Here is a 25,976-nt window from a genome sequence, read left to right on the forward strand (position 1 = left end):
TTCTAAAAGTATGTATGTTCTTTCTCGTTGAAAAATTACGGTGATTGACAATTCCTTTGAATTTTGATGCTTCACAATATTTTTTTATTGAACCCATAATTTATAGCAAACTTTGATAGGTAAAATTTAATTTTTAAACAATCATTCTATAATTTTATTGATAATACTTGTGTGTTGAATTGTGAATTAATAATTGAACAATTTATGTTGTTATTCAATACCACAGAGAAATCTCAATTTTTTTCTAAAATCCCACCAAAGTTGCTACCTAGCCCTTTGTTCAGTGGGGAGGAGCATTTGATCTAATGAATATATGTCTTCATCTTAGAAACAAAAGACCCTTATATTAGCTTTCTTTCTAGTCTCCAAATTTCAAGCCATTATAGTATTCTTTAATATGTGATCCCACTTTTACAGAGTTATAAAAGGACAGAATGAATCATATAAGCAAAATCATGCAGTATTTGTCTTTCTGTGATGCTTATATTTAGTTAACGTAATGTCCTCAAGATTCATCCATGTTGTTGCATATTGCAGAATTTGCTTTTTTAAAAGGCTGAGTGATATTCTGTCGTGCATATATACCACATGTTTTAATCCATTCATCTGGCAGTGGACATTTGTTTCCATACCTTGGCTATTCTGAGCAGTGCCACAATGAATATGGGAGTAAAAATCCATATCTCAAGTTCTTTTTGAGATCCTGATTTCACTTCTTTTTGGTAAATACCCAAAAGTGAAATTGCTGGATCATATGGTAGATCTATTTTTCATTTTTTGAGAAACTACCATACTGTTTTCATAGTGGCTGCACTATTTTTTACCTCACCAGTGATGTGTAGGGTGTCATTTACTCCACATCCTTTCCAATACTTGTTGTCTTTTTTTTTATATAATAATAGCAATCCTGAAAGATGTGAGGTGATACCTCATCGTGCTTTTGATTTGCATTTCTCTGATCCTTAGAGATGTTGAGAAATTTTTCATACATCTATTGGCCATTTGTATGTCTTCTTTGGAGAACTCTCTTTTCAAGTCCTCAGCCCATTTTTAATATATGGTTATTAGTTTTTATTGTTGTTTTGTGTTTTTTGTTTTTTATTTTTTACTCTTGAGTTATAAGAATTCCGCATATACTTTGGAAATTAACTGCTTATCGATAGATGTTTCACAAATGTTTTCTCCCATTCAGTAAGTTGCCTTTTCACTCACTTGGTTGTTTCCTTTGTTGTGTAGAATCCTTTTAATTTAACATAGTCTCACTTGTCTATTTTTGCTTTTGTTGCCTGTACTTTTGGTCTGTGAAATCATTGCCAAGACTAATGTCATGAAACCTTTCCCTCTGTTTTGTTCTAGGAATTTTACAGTTTCAGGTCTCACACTGAAATTTTTAAAATATTTTGAGTTGACTTTTTATGTATAGTGTGACCTAAGGTTCCAATTCCATTCTTTCACATGTGGATATTCAGTTTTCCCAGCACCATTTTTTTGAAGAAACTCCTCTTTGTCCATTGTGTGTTCTTGAAATCCTTGTTAAAGATCAATTGACTGTGTATGTGTAAATTTGCTTCTAGTCTCTCTCTATACTGTTCTATTGTTGTTTTTCTCAGTCATATTCTACTACTATACTATTTTTATTGCTATAGCTTTATAGTATATTTTGAAATCAGAAAGTGTGATGCCTCCAGTTTTATTATTATTTTTCAATATTGATGTGGCTATTTGTGATCTTTTATGGTTCCATATGAATTCTTTTTTTGTATTTCTGTGAAAAATCCATTGGTACATTGATAAGGATGTATTGAATCTATAGATCACTTTGGATAATATGGACATTTTAATATTAATCTTCCAGCCCATAAACATAAGTTGGCTTTCCGTTTGTGTCTTCTTTAATTTCTTTCATCCATGTTTTGTTTTGTTTTTTTATTTATGATTTTATTTTTAAGTTTTTACTTAAATTAGTTAATGTACAGTGTAATATTAGTTTCAGGTGGACAATATAGTGATTCACTAATTCTATACAACACCGGGTGCTTATCACAAATGTGCTCCTCAATACCCATCACCTATTTAACCCATCCCCCATCCACCTCCCTGCTGGTAACCATCAGGTTGTTCTGTATAGTTAAGAGTGTTTCTTGGCTTACCCCTCTCTCCTTCTTTCTCCCTTTGCTTGTTTGTTTTGTTTCTTAAATTCCACATATGAATGAAATCATGTGGTACTTGTTTTTCATCAATATTTTAAGTTTTGATATAGAGGTATTTCATCTCCTCAGTTAAGCTGATTTCTGGTTTTTACTCCTTTTGCTGCAGTTGTAAGTGGGATTGTGTTCCTAATTTCATTTTTAGATAGTGTCATTAGTGTATACACCTGATCTTAGCCAAAAGGCCGAGAAGTGATTTTTGTCATTAGTGTATAGAAAAATCATGTTGATTTTGTATCCTGCAACTTTACTGAATGTGTTTGTTAGTTCTAACATTTTTTTTAAATAGAGTCTTGAGGATGGTTTATATATAAGATCATATTGTCTGCAAAAAGGGACAGTTTTACTTCTTTGACTCTAATTGGGCTTCTTAGCTCTAGGTGTCCATTTTCTTTCCTAGATTTAGGAAGTTTTCAGCCATTATTTCTTTGAACACACTTTCTGGTCCTTTCTCTCTTTTCTCCTCCTGGGACCTCTATAACGCATATTTTAGTCTGTTTGTTGGTACTTCGTAACTCCCTGAAGCTTTCTTCACTCTTTTTTATTCTTTTTGTTTTTGTTCCTCTTAACAGAATTACTTTCAATGACTTGTCTTTGAGTTTGCTGATCTTGTCTTCTGTTTGATGTAGTCTATATTTGAACCACTCTAGTGAAATTTTTCAGTTCAGTTTTTGTGTTCTTTAGCTCCATGATTTCTGTTTGGTGCTGTTTTTTTTTTTTTTTTTTTTTTTTCCTCATATCTCTGTGTTGAAATTCTCATTCTGCTCTTGTATTATTCTTTTGTCCTCAGTGAACATCTTTATGACATTTATCTTGAATTCTGCATCAGGTAACTTATATCTTCTTTCATAAAGGTCAGTTTTTGGAGTTTCTTACTCCTTTGTTTGAAACATCCTTGCCTGATTCTTCATTTTCCTTGATTCTGTGTTGCTTTTTGCACCTTTGACAAAGTAGGCACATCTCCCAATTATTATAGCAAGACCTCATACAGGAGAATACCCTCACCAATCAGCCTGGCAGCATTTCTGGTGGCCTCCCAACCTTCATAATAATTCAGCCTGCTTTCTGGGTTCTCCATATTCGCCCAGGTTCCTAGAGTACACCAGGTCTCATTAGTGTACTGGGACAAGTGCAACTGAAGCCAGTTCTCAGATATCCTCAGAAAAGTTGGATCACTAGATATCCAACTAATACTCTTCCCAAGGAGAAGCTGAGAGCTAGAGATTTTGTTTACTTGCTCTGTGCAGAACTGGAATGGGATATATGGTGACTGCCAGCCCAAATCTTTGTCTCTGTTCTCACTAGTCCCTAGACAGAAAGGTTATGCCAGGTCTTGTCAGCACTTGAGTATAGGCAAGTCAGAAGCCAGTCCTTTGGGGCAGCCTCGAGAAAAGTGGTATTGTTGGCAACTGTGGTTTCTCCCTGCTGAGCCAGGGAGAGGAAGTTGGGGCATTTACCAGCCAAAGCCACTGTCTCCATTTTCCTCAGGTGGCTAGACTCTGAGATAGGCAAAACAGAAGCCAGTCCTCTGGGGAGTCCCCTCTGAAGAGTTGGGAGCACTGGATATGTGAACCAACTATTTCCCTCCCCTGGGAGAAGCTGGGAGCTACGGCTTCTCTTGCTGAACATATTATGCCACGAGTAAAGATTCTGGAGAGAGGATGTTCTGAATCTCCTTTCTGGCTTGAATGAATAGTCTTGTTTCGTGTTTGCCCAGGATGTAGGAGGCTTTCACTTAGTTTGTAGATTTCTCACAATAGAAATTTGTGTGTGAATTGTTACTAAATTGGTAGTTTTGTGGGGGTAAGGGAGGACCCAGGACTTCTTCCTCTGTTATCTTGCTGATTCATGCCTTTTAAATATTTGAGACTTGTCTTTTCTTGTTCTTTTTATTATTTATTTTTATTCCTCTTTTATACTATTTTATTTCTCTACTCATCTTTCTTTCAGTGTTTGTCCTAAGTTTTAATTTTGGGAGGAGGGGGTCACAGATTCCTTTGAGAATTCAATAAAAGCTGTGGGCACTATTCGCAGTATGATTTTTACATGCATAATCAAATAAAATTTGCTTACAGTTTCACTGGGTTTATGACCCTGAAGTTAAACTCTAGTGTTTGCTCTAACCTTTTTATTTTCACATTTTAGCATTATTCTTAAAAAATTAAGTCAGTGTGAATTCTTGCATGGAGCATTCAGGACTACCCTTTCCCATGATCCTTTGACTCCTTGAGATCTATACTGTCTCACACTGTCCAACAGGAATCTTAATGAATTAATGAATTCATTTATTAGAAACAACCTAATTTTTACAACCACCCCATTTTTTTAAAACTCATGAGCTATTTTGCTATTTTCTAAGGAGAGTTTTAATTTTTAAGAAAACTAGATAATTCAGATATTTGGCCAGTAGTTCAATAAGAAGCCAGTTACTAATTACAATATTATTTACAGGTTCTTAGGTAAAAATAAAATGGAATGAAAGTATTAATCAAATGTTTTTGAGATGAAATAAGTGATCTCTTTAAAATTTATTTTTAGTTGATTTTTTTTCTTATAATCCATGTTAATGAGTGAAAAAGAATCTCCCAACAAGAAGTTGCTCTAGTGTAAGTTCCATTAAGACCAGGAACTTTGGGGAGATACCTGGGTGGCTCAGTTGGTTAAGTGTCTGACTCTTGGTTTCGGCTTAGGTGGTGATCTCATGGATCAGATTGAGCCCCACCTCAGGCTCTGCACTGACAGCATAGAGCCTGCTTGGGATTCTCTCTCCCTTTCTCTGCCCCATCCCCATCTAAAAATAAATAAACTTAAAAAAAAAAAGAACAGGAACTTTGGAATTTTTGAACATATCCCCAGAGTCTGGAAGTGTGCTTTGAAGAATAAATGCTTGAGTTGTAAATGAAGAAGTAAATGGACAAATAACTGATGGAAGGAAATTAAGTTCTTTTTTTTAATAAAAGATTTTTTTTAATCCAAGTTAGTTAAAATATAGTGTAATAATGATTTTAGGAATAGAATTTAGTAATTCATCTCTTACATATAACACCTAGTGCTCATCCCAACAAGTGCCCTCCTTAATGCCCATCACGTATTTAGCCCATCTGCCCATCCAACATCCCTCCAGCAATCCTCAGTTTGTTCTCCATATTTAAGAGTCTACTATGTTTGTCTCCCTCTATGTTTTTATCTTATTTTTGCTTCCCTTACCTTATAGTCATCCATTTTGTTTCTTAAATTCCACATATGAGTGAAATCATATGATATTTATCTTTGACTGACTTAGGAAATTAAGTTTTAATATCAACAGGTTGTGGAAATAATTTGCACCTCTTCTTAGTCTGCGGATGTACCTCCTATCAATTATTATAAAAACAAATCATTCCCTTGCCTTTGGGGATGTGTCAAGTAAGAAATTGCTATGGCTGAAGTCAGAGAGGTTTTTCCCTGCTTTCTTCTCTAGGGTTTTGATGGTTTCCTGTCTCACATTCAGATCTTTTATCCATTTTGAGTTTATTTTTGTGAATGGTGTAAGAAAGTGTTCTAGTTTCATTTTTCTGTATGTTGCTGTCCAGTTCTCCCAGCACCATTTGTTAAAGAGACTGTCTTTTTTCCATTGGATATTCTTTCCTGCTTTGTCAAAGATGAGTTGGCCATACGTTTGTGGGTCTAGTTCTGGGGTTTCTATTCTATTCCATTCGTCTATGTGTCTGTTTTTGTGCCAATACCATGCTGTCTTGATGATTACAGCTTCGTAGTAGAGGCTAAAGTCTGGGATTGTGATGCCTCCTGCTTTAGTCTTCTTCAAAATTACTTTGGCTATTCGTGGTCTTTTGTGATTCCATACAAATTTTAGGATTGCTTGTTCTAGTTTCGAGAAGAATGCTGGTGCAATTTTGATTGGGTTTGCATTGAATTTCATATTAAAATAATAAGTAAGTAAGTAAATAAATAAATAAATAAATAAATAGATAAATAAAATGTTACTAAACTAAAAAAAAAATTAAAAATGTAGTTTATCTGCTATAAAAAATAAAATAAAATAAACAAATTCATGCTATCACAAGAAAAAACAAATCATTCAATAAGAAAGTATCTTTTAAAAAAGGAAATGTATTAACAATTAAAATTATCTATAAAAGTCATGTATATTTAATAATGTAAAATATCAAGAACAAAATAAAATAAAATATCAGAACACAAGATAATTTTTAAAAAACCTAAACACTCACAATGTTCACAGATAGGTTTCATATCTTTTTGTCCCTCTCTCCCTCCACTACTACTTTTGTTTCATTAAGTAAATAGTTTATAATGTAACATTTACATTCCTTTAATGATGTTTTAATTGTATACATTTAGTTATTGCTTCTTCCCCATTCCTTTAATGATGTTTTAATTGTATATATTTAGTTATTCTTTCACCCCTCCCCTAGGGCTTAAAATATATACATTAACTTATTTGCTTTAGTTATATATGAGATTGTCTAGTGATATATAAAATGCTATTTCTATCTATGTGTATTTCCTTTCCTCCTTTTTGTGTTATTACTGTTATACATATTACATCTATGTATGTTACAAACACAACAGTACATTATTATATAATCACTTTATAAAATGTTTTGTCCTTTAAAGGAGCTAAGTGAAAAAAGAACAAATATATATTCATTGTATTTGTTATATTAACAGTCCAATTTATCGCATTTCTAGTTCTCTTCATTTTTTTCCTATGGATTGAAGTTACTATCTGGTTTTAGAAGAATTTGTGTTGATTCTTCTTTAAATATTTGATAAAATTTGGGACACCTGGGTAGCTCAGTCGGTCAAGCGTCCAACTTCAGCTCAGGTCATGATCTCACAGTCTGTGAGTTCGAGCCCTATGTCGGACTCTGTGCTGACAGCTCAGAGCCTGGAGCCGGTTTCAGATTATGTGTCTCCCTCTCTCTCTGCCCCTCCCCCTGCTTGCGCTCTGTCTCTCTCAAAATAAAACAAAGACCTAAACAGTATTTTAAAGAAAGTTTTGATAAAATTCACCAGGGAAGATATCTGGTTGTGGTGTTTTCTTCTTTGGAAGATTTTTGATTACTGATTATATCTTGTGATTAGTAATGGGTATATTCAGACTTTCTGTGTTTTTCTGATTCATTCTTGGTAGTTTGTATGTTTCTAAGTTGTTCATAGTAGTCTCTTATGGTCCTTTTGGTATTTCTGTGGTATCAGTTGTAATGTCCCTTTTTACATTTATAATTTTGTTGATTTGGGTCCTCTCTCTTTTTTTCCTTGTTTTTTTTTTTTTTTTTTTTTTTTTTTGTAGCTAAAGGTTTGTCAATTTCATTTATCTTTTCAAAGAACCAACTCTTAGTTGGTTATCTTTTCTATTGTTTTCCTGTTCTCTATTTCATTTATTTCTGCTCTAATCTTTATCATTTTTACCCATGGCTCAGTTTGCTCTTCTTTTTATAGCTCCTGAAAATGTAGAGTTAGGTATGGGTGCCTGGGTGGCTCAGTCCAACTCTTGATTTCAGCTAAGGTCATGATTTCAAGGTTTGTGGGATCCAGCCCCACACTGTTAGTGCAGATTCTCTCTGCTGGGATTCTCTCTCTTCCTCTTTCTCTGCTCCTCCTCTGCTCATGCTCGCTCTCTCTCTCTTTCCCCTTCTCCCTCCCTCTCTCTCCTCCTCTCTCTCAAAATAAATAAACATTAGAAAACTTAAAAAAAAAAGATGTAGAGTTAGTTTATTAGAGACCATTCTTGCTTCTTAAGATAGGCATTTATTGCTATGAACTTCTCTTAGAACTGTTTTTGCTGTATCCCATAAGTTTTGATAGGTTGTGTTTCCATTATGATTTCTCTTAAGATACTTTTTAAAAATTTTCCTTTAACTTTCCTTGAACCATTGGTTGTTCATAGAATGTTGTTTACTTTCTAATGTATTTATTATTTTCCAATTGTGCTTTTGTGAGTCATACCATTGTAGTGAAAGTAGTTACTTGGTATGATTTCAATCTTATTGAATTTGCTAAGACTTGTTTTGTGGCCTAACATATGGTCTGTCCTAGAAAATATTTTAGGTGCACAAGAGGAGAATATATATTCTACTGTTGTCAAATAGAAAATTCTGTATTTGTCTGTTAAGTCCATTTGCTCTCTAATATTGTTCAAATCCACTGTTTCCTTACTGATTCTCCATCTGAATTGATCTATCTATTGTTGAGAGTGGGGTTTTAAGGCCCCAACTCTTATTGTATTGTTTATTTCTCCTTTTAACTCTGTGAGGTTTTGTTTTATGTATTAAGGCTCTAATTTTGGGAAGTATTTACAATTGATATATATTTTTGATTTATTGATTCCTTTATCATGATATAATGACCTTCTTTGTCTCTTCATAACATTTTTAGTTTAAAGACTGTTTAGTTTGATATAGGTATAGCCACTTTTTATTGTTGTTATTTGCTTGGAGTACCTTTTCCATCCCTTTACTCTCAGGCTAAAGTGAGTCTCTTATAGGCAGCATATTGTTGGATCTTGTGCTTTTTGTGTCTATTCTATATCTTTTGAATGCAGGATTTAAGCCAGTTATGTTAAACTAATTATTGATAAGGACTTACTACTGCCAAGGGCTTACCACTGCCATTTTGTTTTATAGTTGTTTTGTAGATCCATTATTCCTTTTTTCCTACCTGCTGTCTTTTTCTGAAGTTCGATGTCTTTTGGCATCAGTATGATCTGATTTCTTTATCATGTTCTCTACTGTAGTTACTACAGGTATTTTCCTCATGGTTACCATGAGGCTTACATAAAATAGCTTAAAACTATAACACCTTGTTTAAACACATAGCAACTTAACTTCCATAGAACTCCTAAGTTTTATACTTTTACTTCTCCTCACATTTAGATTATTTATGTTACAATTTATATATTTTTATATTGAACAACTAATAACACATTAGTAAAAGTTATGGTTACTTTTACTACATTCCTTTTTAAGTTTTAAACTAGGGTTGTAAATAAATTTGATACTATCATTAAAATATTATAAACCAAGAACCATTTCAAGGAGCTTGCCACTTAGGTTTTCTTCCAGGAATTTTATGGTTTCAGTACTTATATTCTAGTATTTAATCCATTTTGATTTAATTTTTGTGTTTTGTGTAACATAGTGCTCCAATTTCATTATTTTCCATGTTGCTGTTCAGTTTTTTCAGCATTTATTGAAGAGACTGTCCTTTCACCATCATATATTCTTGGTTCCCTTTTTGTAAAATAACTGACCATATATACCAACATTATTTCTGGGCTATTCTTTTCCATCAACCTATGTGTATACTTAATGCCAATACCATATTCTTGATTACTACAGCTTTATAATGCAGTTTGAAATCAGCATGCCTGATGCCTCCAGCTTTCTTCTTCTCTGTCAAGATTTCTTTGGCTATTTAGGATCTTTTATAGTTTCGCCCAAATTTTGCAATTGTTTGTTCTAGTTCCACCATTGATATTTTGATAGGGGTTGCACTGAATCTGTAGATTGCTTTGGGTAGTATGGACATTTTAACAATATTAATTCTTCCAGTCCTTGAACAAAGAATATCTTTTCATTTCTTTGAGTCTTTTATAGTTTCTTTCATTAATATCTTATAGTTTTAACGTGCAGGTTTTTCCCCTTTTTGTTTAAGCTTATGCCTCATATTTTACTCTTTTTGATGTGATTGTAAATGGGACGGTGTCCTTAATTTATCTTTCTGATAGTTTGTTATTATTGTACAGAAACACAGATTTTTGTATATGGGTCTTGTATCCTTCAGCTTTATTGAATTCATTTATTCTAACAGTTTTTTTGATGAAGTATTTAGGGTTTCCTATATATAATATAATGTTGTATGCAAACAGTGACAGTTTTCTTTTTTTCCTTTCTAATTTGAATGCTTTTTGTGTCTTTTTCTTGCCAAATATCTCTAGGTAGGACTTCCACTATTATGTTGAATAAAGGTGACAAAAATGGGTATCCTTGTCATGTTCTTGACCTTAGAGGAAAAGCTTTCAGCTTTTCAACATCAAGTATGATGTTAGCTATAGGCTCGTCATATATGACCCTTATTATGTTGAGGTACATTTCCTCTGTACCCACTCTGTTGAGAATTTTTATCATAAATGGATTTTGAATTTTGTGAAATTTTTTTTCTGCATCTATTCAGATGATCATATGACTTTTGGCCTTTGTTTTAGTAATGTTGTGTATCATTTGGATTGATTTGCAGATGTTGAGCCATATTTACAATCCTGGAATAAATCCCACTTGATCATGGTGTCCAATCTTGTTAATGTGTTGTTGAATTCAGTTTGCTAATAATTTGTTGAGGATTTTGCATATATGTTTCTCAGGGATATTGGCCTGTAATTTTTTATTTTCTTGTGATGTCCTTATCTGGTTTTGGTATCAGGATAATGCTGGCTTTATAGAGTTTGGTAGAGTTTGGAAGCGTTTCTTTCTTTCTTTTTTGGAAGAGTTTGAGATGGGTTCGTATTAATTCTACTTTGAATGTTTGGTATAAGTTTCCAGTGAAGCCATCTTGCCTTGAACTTCTGTGTGTATGGAGTTTTAAAATTACTAAATCAAATTCTGCCTACTAGTGATTGGTATGTTCAAATGTTCTGTTTCTTCAAGATTCAATCATGAAGGTTGTATGTTGCTTTGAATGTATCCATTTATTCTTGGCTTACCTATTTGTTAGTTTACATGTAGTAGTCTGTTACGATGTTTAGTATTTCTGTGGTATCATTCATAACACCTCTTTCATTTCTGATTTTATCTGAGTACTCTCTCTTTTTTTCTTGATGAGTCTACCTAAAGTTTTGTCAGTTTTGTTTGTGTTTTCAAAGAAACAGCTCTTGGTTTCACTGATCCTTTCTATTGTCTTTTTAGTCTGTGTTTCATTTATTTCTGCTCTGATCTTTGTTATTTTCTTCCTTTTACTATTTGGGGTTCATTTGTACTTATTTTTCTAGTTATTTGAAGTGCATGCTTAGTTTATTTGAGATTTTTATTTCTTGTTTTCTGGGGTAAGCATTTATTGTTAAGAACTTTTCTCTTAGAACTGCCTTTGCTGTATCCCATAGTCTTGGTATATTGTATATCCATTTTATTTTGACTCTATATATTTTTAATTTTATTTTTTATTTCTTCATTGACCCATTGTTTGTTCAGTAGCATGTTGTTTAGTGTCCATATATTTGTGAATTTTCCAGTTTCCTTCTTGTAATTTATTTCTAATTTTATACCATTGTCATTGGAAAAGATACTTGATATGATTTCAATCTTCTAAATTTGTTATGACTTCTTATGTGGCCTAATAATATGATTCATTTTGGAGAATGTTCTATGTGCATTTGAGAAAAATGTGCATTTATTTCTTTTGAATGGAATGTTCTGTATACATCTGTTAAGTTCATCTGGCCTAACATTTTATTTAAGGTTGATGTTTTCTTATTGATTTTCTGTCTGGATGATTTATTTATTGGTGTACTGGAGGTATGGAAGCCCTTTACTATTATTGTTTTGCTCTTTCTCCCTTTAGGTCTGTTAACATGTGTTTTATTTATTTAGGTCTTTTATGTTGGGTACATAAATATTTACAAATGATATATCTTCTTCTTGGATTGACTTCTTTATCATTATGGAATGCCTTTCTTTGTGTCTCACTACAGTAGGTTTTAAAGTCTATTTTGTCTGATATAAATACAGTTTCCCCAGCTTTCTCTTTGTTTGCATTTGAATATCTTGGTATTCATAGGATACCTTTTTCATCCCCTCACCTTCAATCTTGTATCATCTGAAGTAAGTTTCTTATAGTCAGTATATAGATTTGTCTTTAAAAAAAAAAATCCATTCTACTATTCTATGTCTTTTGGAGAATTCAGTGCATTTACATTTAAATAAATAAATAAGTTAATTAATTAATTAATTAATTAATATGTTTTTGGAATAAAACTTTGCTTTTATTCATTTATTTTTAATTTTTAAAAATTTTACTTAAATCCAAGTTAGTTAACATATAGTGTAATAATGATTTCAGGAGTAGAATTTAGTGATTTATCACTTACATATAACATACCCAGTGCTCATCCCAACAAGTGCTCTCTTTAAAGTACTTACTGATGTTTTGTTAATTGTTTTTGTGGGTTTTTCTGTTTTGTTTTGATTTGTAGTTCTGTTTATTTTTCTTTTCTTGCTCTGTTCCTTTGTGGTGTGTTGACTTTCTCTTGTGATATGCTTAGGTTTCTTTGTCATTATCTTTTGTTTATCCCTTATAGGTTTTGCTTGGTAGCTACCAGGAGCCTTAAATATAACAACTTAAAATAATTTATTTTTTAGTTGATTACTTAAGTTTCAAAGAATTTTAAGTTTCTACATTTTTACCCTTCTCCCCCTACGCACTGTTTTCGTTATCACGTTTTACATTTTTATCTTATGCATTCCTTAACTAACTCATGTAGTTACTATTACTTTTACTTCTTTTATCTTTTAACCTTCATATTAGCTATATAAGTGATTAATCTACTGCCATTACTATACATTTACCTTTACCGGTAAGAGCTGTACTTTCATGTTTTTATTGTTTTTTGTTGTCGCTAATGAATGTCCTTTCTTTTCAGCATAAAATAATACCTTTGATATTTTTTGCAAGGCAAGTTTAGTGGTGATGGACTCCTTTAGCTTTTGCTTCTCTGGAAAATTATCTATTTCTCTTTCAGTTCTGAATGATGTATTCTGGTTAGAGTATTCTGACTGAGAATTTTCTACTTTTGGTACTTTGAGTATATCATACCACTCCCTCTGGCCTGCAAATACCTTTGACATTTTTTGTAAGGCAAGTTTAGTCGTGATGGACGCCTTTAGCTTTTGCTTCTCTGGAAATTATCTATTTCTCTTTCAGTTCTGAATGATGTATTCTGGTTAGAGTATTCTGACTGAGAATTTTCTACTTTTAGCACTTTGAGTACATCATACCACTCCCTCTGGCCTGCAAAGTTTCTGCTGAAAGATCTGCTGGTAATGTTATGGGGGCTTTCTTGAACATACCAGGTTGTTTCACTCTTGCTGCTTTTAAAAACCTGCTTCTTCAAATTCTTCAAGGTTTTTAGCCTTCACATTTTTATTATAATGTGTCTTGGTGTGGGTCTGTTTGATTTCATCTTAGTTGGAATTCTCTGTATCTCCTGGACCTGGATATTTCCTTTTCCAGATTAGGGAAGTTTCAACCGTTACTTCTTCAAATATCGTTACTGCCCCTTTCTTTCTTCATTCTTATGAGACTTCTATAATGTAAATGTTTGTCTGCTTGACATTGTCCCATAAATTCTTGAATCTGTACTTACTTTTTTTTCATTCTTTTCTTTTTGCTGCTCTGATTAGATGAGTTCCTCTGCCCTGTGTTTGAATTCACTGATCCTTTCTTCTGCTTCATCTGGTCAGTTATTGAATCCCTCTAGTATATTTTCAGTGTAGTTACTGAATTCTTCTGATTGGAACTTTCTTATATTTTCTATTTGTTGAAGTTCTCACCATGTTAATCCATTTTTTCTCTTGAGTTTGATTAGCCTCTTCGTGACCAATTCTCTGAACTTTGTCAGGTAAATTATTTGTCTCCATTTTATTAATGTTTCCTCTCCTACGCCCCAATGTTTTATCTTATTCTTTCATTTGGAACATATTCCTGTTTCTATATTTTGCTTGACTCCCTGTATTGGTTTCTACATATTAGATGAAATAGCTACCTCTTCTTGTCTTGGAGGATTGGTCTTGTGTGAGATATGAACCTTATTTTTCAACCCTGCCCTAGCTCTTGGTTGTCTTTCACACCTTTGTGATTGTTCAAAGAGCCTATTTTATGTAGTTTCCAGTAGTTGAGTGTGTGCCAAGACCAGTCAGTGTCCAAAAGGGGAGAATTTCATTCAACACCTAGGTTCAGGCTGATTGGAAGTCAGACCTTCAGGCAGCAGCTTTTAATTTTTTTTGTGTGTGTGTGTTTATTTATTTGAGAGAGAGAGAGAGAGAGAGAGAGAGAGAGAGAGAGAGAGAGAGAGAGAATGAGTAGGGGAGGGACAGAGAGAGAGGGAGAGAAAGAAAGAATTCAAAGCAGGCTTGCTCCATGCTGCTAGTGCAGAGCCAGATGTAGGGTTCGAACTCATAAACTGTGAGATTATGACCTGAGCTACCCAGGTGCCACTCAGACAGTAGCTTTTAAAGAACACAAATATATACTATACTATGTACTGCAATCATAAGTTCTGCTAAGCCCTTTGAGCCTGGTGATCTGGACATATTCCCTGGTAGCACTGGCAACAATATTGACTCTAGATGAATATACAAGTTCCCTTCTGGGAGATACATGTAAGTTGTAGTGAGTCAGAGGGAGAAGGCAAAGATGGCATACCTAACCTGTATTCCCTGAGAGAGCTTCCATGGCCTTTAGATGTGTGCCAAGCCTACAATCTGCCCTTATGTCTGAAACTCCATGACTAGCAAGTAAGTCTCTTTACAAAAAGTCTGGGGATGTGTTTCTGTCTGTTATCTGTGTAGTGTTCTGTGGATTCTAATCTGCCAAGAATTGTCTCTCTGATTGTTATAGTCTTTGAGACCCAGGAATACAAGCTCGTCTCCCAACCCCCAGCCACCAGATTCTGGTGATCAAAGGGTGTCCCCTGGGCAGCAGCCATAGAAACCAAGGCATCAAGGGATAAGAGACTTGTATGAGAGCTTACTTTGAGAGATGCTAGTGCTCTGGTAGAGCATGGTGGAGGGAGTGGGCATGAAGTTGGTATCCATCCTCCAGGTCTCAGGAAATGTTTACAGTCAATCCTTAAATTGTCTTTAATTAGAAGACTGCCCTTCAGGCTGAATCTATATAGCCTGAAGCTAATAGGTCTCTTTAATGGAAAGATTGAACTGTATCTGTTGCTTTGTGCTGTGATCTGGGTGTGGTACTGTTTAAGAGCTTTTACTCCATTTGTTACATTCCTGTAGGACCCATGAGTATAAGCCCTACAGCTTATGAGAACCAGTCAATATAGAGATGCCCCCTTAAAGCAACTGCAAAAATTAGGGCACCAGAAAAGGGTATATGCTCCTTTCTGGAAGATACTAACTAAACTAACTAAACTAACCCAACTAAACGAACTAAACTAAAGCTAACTGAACTAAAGCAGAGGGAGAGTGCAAAGATTATATCCACTGCCCTTAATTCTCTCAGGACTTCTAAAGACATTCCTATAATTGTGCTAAACCAGAAACCTGCCCCTCAGGCCAAATCTCCTGGAAAGGGAAATAGCCTCTTGTTTAGAAAGATGGGCAGTGTGTTTCAGTGTGCTATCTGTTCAATGCCCTGGGATTTGTAGTCTGCCAAGAACTTTCTCTTCAACTGTTATAGTCTCATGGGACCCAAGAACTCAGGTCCACCTTTATCTCCATAGCCAGGTGATCAAGGGACATCCATTAGGTGGCAGCTATAAAAACCATGTCACTAGATATAAAAACTGGAGCACCAGATATGTGTAGAAGCTGCCCTCTGGGATATACTGGTGTTCTGGAATGCAGTAGAAAGAAAGTACAAAGATGGCATCCACCAAAAAAAGGAAAGAAATAGAAAAGAAGAAAAAGGAAAGGAAAGAAGCATTAAGGGTGACATCAAAGGAAAGGGGGTTGGGGAAAGATGGCATCTTTCAGCTTTAGCAAGGGAGGGGGCGTGCAGGAAGAGGTCATCCACTAGCCTCTGATACTGGAGAGTAATCCAATAGGTCCCTGCCCCTCAGACCCAGTGTTTTAGAATTAGGAAATGAGTCTCTTCCACCAGAAGTCTGGGCGGTTTCCAAAGGACCACTTCTGCATTGTGCCCTGGGGTGAGTGAGTCTGCATGTATACCATTTAAGAGCTGTTCAAGAGGATAACTCAGAATGGTTTGTCTGACAGGTCTTAGATCCCAATTTCTTTAGGGCCAGTTATTGGAGCTTTGCTAGTTTCTGTGGTGGTGTTATATTTACTTGATTTTTGTCATCTTTCATTCCTTACGTTGGTATCTGGACATTTGGTTAAACAGTCTCCTTTTCCAGACTTTATAGATTCACTTTGACAGAGAAACTTCCCTAGACAGCTCAGACTGGGTGTCTGGATATGACTGCTGATAATGTCGTTGGACTGTCCCTAGACAGCTGGACTGGGTGTGGTGACTGCTCTTAGGGTCTATATTGGGGGAGGCAACTATTCTAGCTCTGAGGGTGTACCACTGGCTTAGAAGAGCTAGGCAGAACTGCTGGGTTGGTTTCCTGCCCAAGTGAGATTGTAGTGTAGGCTCTGTGGTTGCCTGGATCAGGCTCTGGTTAGATTTACTAGTTGGTTGGGATTTGGTAGTATACTCTGCAGTAGTTTGAATTAGTTTCTCTGCCCTAGCAGGACAGTAGAATAGGAGTCAGGGCCTGCCCATCTTGTTATTTGGGGATCTGAATCAGGCAAGAGTGTGAGTGAATATCCTAGTCAGGTGAGGCTTCCAGTTTTGCTCTGCAGACAAGGAAAGTCATGAGCTCTATTCTCTATTCATGTGCCACTATAAGTAGAGCTATGGGGTGGGCTACACAGCTTCTTGTGTGCTCTGGTAAGATTCTGTGCTTGGGCAAGCTGAAGCCTGTATTCAGAAATGAGTGGTACCAGAAATTAATTTCCTTGCCCAGGTGTAGTGGGAGAAGCAGCTCCAAAGAAGTAAGGCTCTTTGTGGCCCCAAATTGCCTCACACTGCAAGTTCCCTGGCTGAACAGGACTACTCACTTTCCTCAGGGGTCAGTCAGCATTACCTGCCTGCCCCTTGTTTTTGCTAGGTCACAGAGAGGCTTCTGAGTATTCTCACCATCCCTTCCTGTCTGGGGGAGCGTGGGGGGGGGGCAGGAATCATGCTTTGCAGCATGTGGGTTATGACTGCTCTCCTGTGCGTGGACCCACCTTAGACAACTCCTCAATTTTTCTAAATAGGCTTTCCCATTGGGAGAGGCCAGGAACTACAGTGAGCAGTAGAGAAGCTATGAATTAACTCCCTTAATTGGGCAAAGCAGGGGAACTATCTATACTGGGTGCTACATTTACTCTGGGGGTGATCAGCTCTGCTCATATACCTCTCAGCTTGAGCATTGCTAGTGTTCCCTTACTGCCAGATGATGCCAGGAACCATGCTCTAAAGTGGTGGGGCTATGACTTAGCTCTTTGGCATGAGCATACCAGCCTCCAGGGCCAGCAAACCTCCTTGTCTGACTGACTGCCTAAATGCGGCAAACCTGTACCCTGCCAGGTCCTTGATCATATTGTGCCACTGACTTGATTCTGCAAATGAGCAAAAACATTGTTTGGGACTACCATTTGGGCTCTGCAGGTAGGAATTCAGTCTGCCAGGATTCCAGTGCTGGTCCCACCCTGCTTTGTCACACTCAGATTCCCAGTAGTTGAGCACCACAGACTCCCCTGTAATCCCCATAGGGTAAGACCAGAGTAGGGGCTTCCACAAAGTGACCCACAAACACTACAGGGGCTGGATGTTACCCCTGGGCTCTCTTACCCACTGAAAGAACTGTAGGCTCAGAAGAGACCTCTCAGTGTGGTGCTGCACTGGTCTAAAGGAAAAGGATTGCTGTTCACATATAGCCACTCCTTTTACCTTTCTAATGCATTCTGTCTTGGTCTTTGTGGTATATTGGGAGATGTGATTCAGCTTTTCCTTTTGTTCTAGGATTCTCTCAATGGTGTTTTGTCCATGAATAGTTGTTAGTCGTTCTTGCGTGGGAGAACAAAGTCAAGAATGACATCTGTCACTTATATTTACATATGTATGAATACATTTGTATGTATATAAAATTCTTGTTTGAAAGATTTTTTCCTCCTCTCTTTATTACTTTGACTGTGTCATAGTAGTGCTTGTTGACCTCAATTGTTTCTGCTGAGAAGTCAGCAGTTAATCTTATTCAGGTTCCCTTGTGCATGACTAGTCCTTTTTCTTCTGCTGTTTTCAGGATTTTCCCTTTGTGTTTTTTTTTTTTTCCTTTGTTTTTGCATTTCTACTATTTTACTATGATGTGTCTGGATGTGTTTATAATGTGTTTATTGTACTTTTAGGTTTTTTTTTTTTTTTTTTTTTTTTTAGCTCTTGGATGTATAGATTAATGTTTTACATCAGATTTCAGAATGTTTTAACACTTCTAATATTTTTTTCCTGTGTTTTTTCTCATTTTCCTCTTCTATCTCCCATTATTCATATGTTGATGGACTTAATTGTACTCCACATTTCTTTGTGGGTCTGTTCATCTGTCTTCATTATTTTCTGTTTATCAGCATAATCTTTATCTCTTCAAGTTTTCTGATTTTTTTCCTTTTTCCAATTAAAGTCTGTTGAACTACTTTAGCAAAACTTTCAGTTACTATACTTTTCAACTGCAGAATTTCCATTTGGTTCTGTTTTATAATTTCTGTGTCTTTATTAATAATCTCTATTTGAAAAAGCCTTGTCATTATACATTTCTTTGCTTATTTGAGGCTTATTTCCTTTAAACATATTTATAATAGTTGCCTTGAAGTGTTTATCTGTTATGTTTGTCATTTGTACCCTTTTAAAGGCAGTTTCAAAGGCCTACTCTTTGGTTACACTTTTGTTTTTCTTTGCCTGTCTCATAAGTTTTTGTTGAAAACTGGACATTTAAAAAAAATTCTAATGTTTATTTTTGAGAGAGAGAGAGAGAGAGAGAGAGAGAGAGAGAGAGAAATGGAGTGTGAGCAGGGGAGAGGCAGAGAGAAAGGGAAACACAGAATCCAAAGTAGGCTCCAGGCTCTGAGGTGTCAGCACAGAGCCTGATGCAGGGCTCAAACCCACAAAACCGTGAGATCATGACCTTTGCCAAAGTCAGATGCTTAACTAACTGAGCCACCCAGGTGCCCCCAAAACTGGACATTTTATTTATTTATTTATTTATTTATTTATTTATTTATTTATATATTTTTAAAATTTTTTTATAACGTTTATTTATTTTTGGGACAGAGAGAGACAGAGCATGAGCAGGGGAGGGGCAGAGAGAGAGAGGGAGACACAGAATCAGAAGCAGGCTCCAGGCTCCGAGCTGCCAGCATAAAGCCTGATGCAGGGCTCGAACCCACGGACTGTGAGATCATGACCTGAGCTGAGGTCAGACGCTTAGCCGACTGAGCCACCCAGGCGCCCCAAAACTGGACATTTTATTTTTTTTTTAATTTTTTTTTCAACATTTTTTATTTATTTTTGGGACAGAGAGAGACAGAGCATGAACGGGGGAGGGGCAGAGAGAGAGGGAGACACAGAATCGGAAACAGGCTCCAGGCTCCGAGCCATCAGCCCAGAGCCTGACGCGGGGCTCGAACTCACGGACCGCGAGATCGTGACCTGGCTGAAGTCGGATGCTTAACCGACTGCGCCACCCAGGCGCCCCCAAAACTGGACATTTTAAATAGTACATTGTAACCACCCTTGTTACTGAACATCTCACCCAGGCCTTATTTATTTGTTTAATAACTTGGGTAAACCATTTTAGTAAATTTTATTTCCCTTGCACTGTGGAGCCTCTGATATTTCTCCTTAGAGGGCAAACCTTTAGCCAGGTGCAGTCACCATTGGCATGACAGTGATTTTAGTAGGGCTTGCTTTGATCGTCTCTTTTTCTGATTTCTCTGTTAAGCCGTTCTGAACTCCTTTGATGTCACAACTATTACTAGCTTTCATTAGTTGCCAGCTGACTACTCTATTGTTTTCAGAAATTCCCTGGAAAATAAATTGTTCCATAGTGTGATCTTTTAAAAGTGGGTTCTTTATAAAAGTAATCTTTGAGGCCAGGTTTTACAGTTTGTTCAGATCCCAGAAGGGCTTTTCTTAGCTGTCCCCTCTCCTGGTTCTCTCTGGTAAATCTCAAGATGGTTTACAGTTTAGCTTGCTACTCTCTTGGAGGTACCCGCTCCTTTTAATTGTTTATCACTTGCTGAGGGCAAGGGCTCTCAGGGTTCTAGTATTCTCTACCTATTGCACCTGGGTTAGAGCTTCTGCCTTATAAGTGAATTCTGAGAGGAGGAAGGAAGTCCAAGATCTCCCAGACATTCTTGCTTGGAATAGATTCTCTAAAACATGGATCCAGGCTATGGTATTTCTTGGAATGATACTGTAGGCCTCAACTGGGACCAGCTGGGGAAGGGATCCTGTGTTTTCTTGACTTGTTACATTTGTAAGTGAGCAGAAGTAATTAGTACAAGTGCTGCTTGAAGTTCTTAAATGATAGTTGTATCCCTTTGTCTTCATGTTTTTCACTTCCAGGGGCTGGAGTAACATGTTGGATATGTGGGTTGCCGACAGTGTCTCTGATAGTGGTGAGGGAAGGTTGAATGACTTTAGCAGAGCAGAGCTGCGCCACCAACTTACTCTAGTCATCATTAGAGCAAAGTTAACTTTTACATTATTTAAGCCATTATACGTTTTATTCTCTTAATATATTTTACCCTAATTTGTAGATCATCAATGAAAGTATTTTGCATGAAGAAATGAATAGATGGAACTCACTTTAAAAATTTGAAAAATGGAAAAAAATGCTTTCCTTTTAGTTTTGTTTTACCTCTGCTAATTAATAATAATGGTAACTGTAAACTTCCTACTTCATCCATCATTTTAATTCAAATGACTTTAAAATTTCATCAAATAGAATAAATGTTACTGATTTTTTGGTAAATTGTCTCCATGATATTGAAGTAGTGTACTTTGATATCCTCTCTTACAAAAATTTTAAAGTAAAGATTGGCTGTTAAATTTTATCTAATACCTTTTCTGCATCTGCTTGTATACACAGACATGTTTCTTCCATTAATTTGGTTATATAATGAGCTTTGTAATAGTTGATCATATTGTTCTTATTCTTTCCTTATATCGCTGGATCTTTTCATTAATATTTAGAATTTTTGCATCTGTATTCAAAGCTGAGATTGGTCTATGGTTTTCTTTTTATTGTCTTATTAGACTGACTAGGACTTCCAGTGCAATGATGAGTAGGTTGGGTGAGAGAGGACATTCTTCCCTTGTTTTTGATCTTACAGGGGAAATATTTAGTATTTTAACAATTAAGTTTTATATTAGTTTGTTGATGCCATTTATCAGATAATATTTTGGACATATTGGTTTAAACAAAATTAAAATTAATCTCTTTTTCTTTTACATTTTTTACTGTGACTAATAGAAAACTTAAAATTATTTGATGGCGTACATTGTATTATGTTGGACAGTACTGCTCTAGAGTAATTTTTATAGATGGAGATATAGTTACTTCTTTACTGGAGAAGAATAATAAAAAGAGTTCATAATGGTTACCTTATATTTCTGTAGATAACTTTGTCATGTTCTCCTTGCCATTATATTACAAAATACATAGCCAGACATGAGTACAGAACTGTTTGTGGATCCATATCACCAGAGATTTCTCAGCACCCATTCATCCCTTGATGAATGATGATGAGTAAACTTTAGTGCCTAAGTAGTTTTTTATGTAGTATTAATATGAAAACAAATATTACATTAAATTTAGCACCATGTTTTCTAAAGATGTAAGTGAATTCATGAGTAGTTTTCTTTCTTTTTTTTTTTAATGGCAAAAAAACTAAATGACAATTTCCTCCCCGCCCCCCCCCAACCCACTCTTATATTCAGCCCCTTGTTGCATAAAAAGCATCAGGAGAAATTTATTGGTGAATGTGAAACAAAGTGGACTTTTATACCTAAAGGATATGAAGACAGTCTCTTTAAGCATCTCTTTCTTCAGCCTGAAACTAATAGAACAGGAAAACTTGCACATTGGAAACATGTAAGTATGGTTAGTTTATTACTTACCTTTAAATATTTTTATTTAATATACTATAGTTGTAATTTATGTATCGATAGTAAAAGTTTCTTCATTCCCTTTTAGATATTCTCATTATATTGTTAATATTCTGCTTGAGGTTTTCTTGATGTAAGAAAAGTCATATGATAACAAAGTAAAATATAATTTTGTGGTACATTATTCTTATCACAACCATTTTGTAATTTTATGCCTTGCATATATATTTTCTCATATCACCTATTGCAAATAGTTATTAATAGTAATGTAAAATATCTTCATAGCAGTTGAAAACAAAGAAATATTTAGTTTATTGAAAACTAATGATACTATATGTAGTATATTCATTCAGTGTTTTATGATAAATTATGTCTTGCTTTGAGGACACATCAGAAATAGAAACTTATTTATTGACTGCCTACTGCTGTCAGGTGCTCTGCTAGATATTTTGCATGTGTTCTGTAATTTATTCTCCACAGCACTGTAAGATAGGTGTTTTCATGTCATTTTTATAAAGAGGAAAACTAAGGCTTTTACAGGTTAACTAACTTACCAAAAGCCACACATTTGAGTGACATTGTTAGACTTAACTCCAGGTCTTCTGACACCAGAGTTTGTGCAAAAAAGTACAAACCTTTTTTTTTTTTATCTTTAGAAGTTTTTTTTTTTTTTTACATTAAATAATGGTAGAAATGAAGACTTGACATTCTAGTATAATTACTAGATCAAACTTATAATAATGTGTAATGCACTGTTTGTGATAAATAAACCCCTTCACATGTAGACCTGTTTCTAAGTAACTTGCACTATAAATATTTCCATTTTATTAACATGATTAGAAAAGACTAAAAAAGGTGCAGACTGTCATTTGTCTGATTTCAGTGTTATTGAGGACATGTGTTTTAGAAATAGCAGAGGAATATCTTCAAGCCCTTAAAACCCACAGAAATTATCCATTGAATAAAAATATAGATTTAAAAGGCCAATATATCCTATTCAAAACTTTTTCCTCAGTAGCACACAGTGCCGACTATATTCATTTGCTCTGGATGAGATGCTCTATAAAAGTATAAAGTTCATATGAAGTGTCTTTTGGCCCTCTATATAGAATATAAACTGGTTTCAGGCATGTCACATGCTTTTTTATGTGCTTTATGCAGAGGAGACTTTCATTGAATGTTGTATATAACTAATTTGGATATATATTTATAAAGTACTTGCACACTCATGTACAGATATATGTATATACACATAGTCATATATCCATATGCAAAATCTAATATACATACATGGATATGTATTGTATTATGGCAAATGACTATGTGCATAAACAGGAATTAAATATTCATATTGTAGAGGTATTTTATTTAATATCTGTGAAGTCACATAGAATATATCATTGTCAGGTCTTTGGAAGTATTTTAAATGTTAAGAAATTTGGGGATATATATTCATTATAAGGAGTTTTCTAAAGCTGTTAATATTATTGATAATTTTGCTAACCGCATCACAATTAATGTTATTAAGAGCTATTCTTTCATAGTCTATAAATATGTACATTGTCTGATGATTTTTCACTGTTTATAGCTACTATTCATAAGACATTATAGAAGTTGTCTTCAGCTCAATTTCTTAGAGTAATTGAAATGATCCTTAATCATAAGATTCATCTTTGAATCTTTACTTCTTCTGTGTAAAATTGTTGTTCCATCTTCTGGTGGCTTCTTTTGTAGTCTCTTCAGCTCACTTATGTGGTGTACTATTCTTCTGTTATTTTTGTATCTTGTCATTAGTGACTTGGCAATTGGTCGAGTAGAAACTATAGTAAGAACAAGTGATGCCATAGAGTGCTTAAGAGAACCTAGGATCCAAGAAACATTAAAAAGATTAAGAAGTAGGGAAAAAGGGGAGGTAATAAAATAACAGTATTTAATACTGGGAGTTCATTTTAAAAAAAATGCTGTGAGCAGAATAATGGAAAGGATCAGTCAAGAGTGGAATTCTAGTTTTAGTAATTAGATAAGTAACTAATGTCTGTTTTTCTTCTGTTTGAGGCTGAAATGTGCTTGGTCCAAAAAGCATAAAACTTCCTGTATTCATGGTAACCTAAAATGGAGAGAGCCAGAAGAGTGAGTTCAAGTTACATTTATTTAGGAAATGCTATGCTGCAAAGCCAGCATTTAAGGTGCACACTTAAGCTGTTAAAGGAGATATAGAACCGAAAGCCAGGATTCATGAGTAAGGACTCTGATTAAAAAAAAAAGTGGATCAGAGGAAACTGAGGTTCTGGAACAATTGCTACAGACATTATTTATCGATGGCTCACAGTCAGAAGGTGGCCGTTCCTCTTGAAGAATTGGCCGACAGAAATACAGACCTACGGTGGTCAATGAGATCAAGTTTTAGGGAAACATATTATTATAATGGATTTTAGGGAAATTTAGATACTATTGTGATGGATTTTGCTGGGACACCCAAAAATGTTTGAAATTTGCTTTGGCATAGTCAACCCTTTTCCTCAAAGGTTACTGTGGAAAATGTATGTATAGGGAGTAATAGCAAACAGAGCAGTTTCTTTTTTTAATGCTTATTTATTTATTTATTTTGAGAGAGAGAGAGAGAGAGAGAGAGAGAGAGAGAGAGAGAGAGAGAGAGAGAAGGGTGAGGGGCAGACAGAGAGGAAGAGAGAGAATCCCAAAAAGACTCCATGCTTTCAGTGCAGAGCCTGACATGGGGCTCTTCAAGGGGCTTGTTAGGATGTGGGGCTCTTCAAGGGGCTTGTTAGGATGTGGGGCTCAAAGTGGGGCTCGACCTCAGGAACTGTGAGTTCATGACCTGAGCTGAAATCAAGAGTTGGACACTTAAGTGAATAGCCACCCAGGTGCCCCGAACAAAACAGTTTCTAACTGGATTTGCCTGAAATTCCATTGCAAAACTTTAGTAACCTGGGCTAGAGTATGAGATATTCTTCATTATTTATGCTTTGTTGGCTTTGTGGTATTATTTCACTTATTTCCTATATTGCAAACATGAATTTTAGAATAGCTATAATATGAAAGAAAGTCACACCCATTGTAGCCAAAAGGAAAGAGATTCAGAGGAGAGGAAAGCGATTTGCTACATATTTATCTCAGAGGCAGCCTAGTTGCTTCCTTTCCTCCTGCTCCTGCACCTTCACATCTGAAGCTTCCTTAAGTGGTTTAGTCATATGTTGTTAGGAAGGAGGGAAAACATCTAAAAGGTAAAAAAGAGTGATGGCCAGGAACCTTAACTCTTCCAACCTCATGGAAAGTAAGAACAAGTCTATCTTGTAGATACCGATCTTTGACAGCCTACCTCCTAGATACATGATCTAATTGTTTTTTCTTAGAACTTCAATAACACCTTGCCTTCTTGAAGCATGAAGTTTGGAATGTCATACCCTTTGTCTTCACTCATTTTCTGGAGTGGGTGCATATATTCTTCCTAATTAGGAACACAATGAGGAGAAGGATCAATAAGGCAATCCAACCCAGTTTCTCTGGAAGGGAACTCTTACTTAGAACCACTTCTAGGGGCGCCTGGGTGGCTCAGTCGGTTGAGCGTCCGACTTCGGCTCAGATCATGATCTTGTGGTCTGTGGGTTCGAGCCTCACGTCGGGCTCTGTGCTGACAGCTCAGAGCCTGGAGCCTGCTTCAGATTCTGTGCCTCACTCTCTCTCTGCCCCTCCCCCACTCGTGCTCTGTCTCTCTCTCTCTTTCTGTCAAAAATAAATAAACATTAAAAAAAATTTAAAGAACCACTTTTAACACATTGTTCATATTTCATATTCCTTTGTGACATTGTATGGTTCCTGGAAACATTGGAAGTAATCTAATATGGC

General features: G+C 35.5%; 1 protein-coding gene across 4 annotated transcripts in view; it reads left to right on the forward strand.

The window, feature by feature from the left end:
* Window positions 1-25,976, forward strand: part of LRRIQ3 (leucine rich repeats and IQ motif containing 3) — a 221,802-nt gene that overhangs the window by 106,468 nt on the left and 89,358 nt on the right. For all 4 annotated transcript variants that reach the window (XM_058716968.1, XM_058716970.1, XM_058716967.1 and 1 more), the window contains one exon: window positions 21,945-22,098. In XM_058716968.1, the coding sequence (XP_058572951.1) occupies window positions 21,945-22,098 (154 nt within the window). The remainder of the gene's footprint in view (window positions 1-21,944; window positions 22,099-25,976) is intronic.

The sequence above is a fragment of the Neofelis nebulosa genome, chromosome 2 (genome assembly GCF_028018385.1).
Source record: "Neofelis nebulosa isolate mNeoNeb1 chromosome 2, mNeoNeb1.pri, whole genome shotgun sequence".
NCBI lineage: Eukaryota > Metazoa > Chordata > Mammalia > Carnivora > Felidae > Neofelis > Neofelis nebulosa.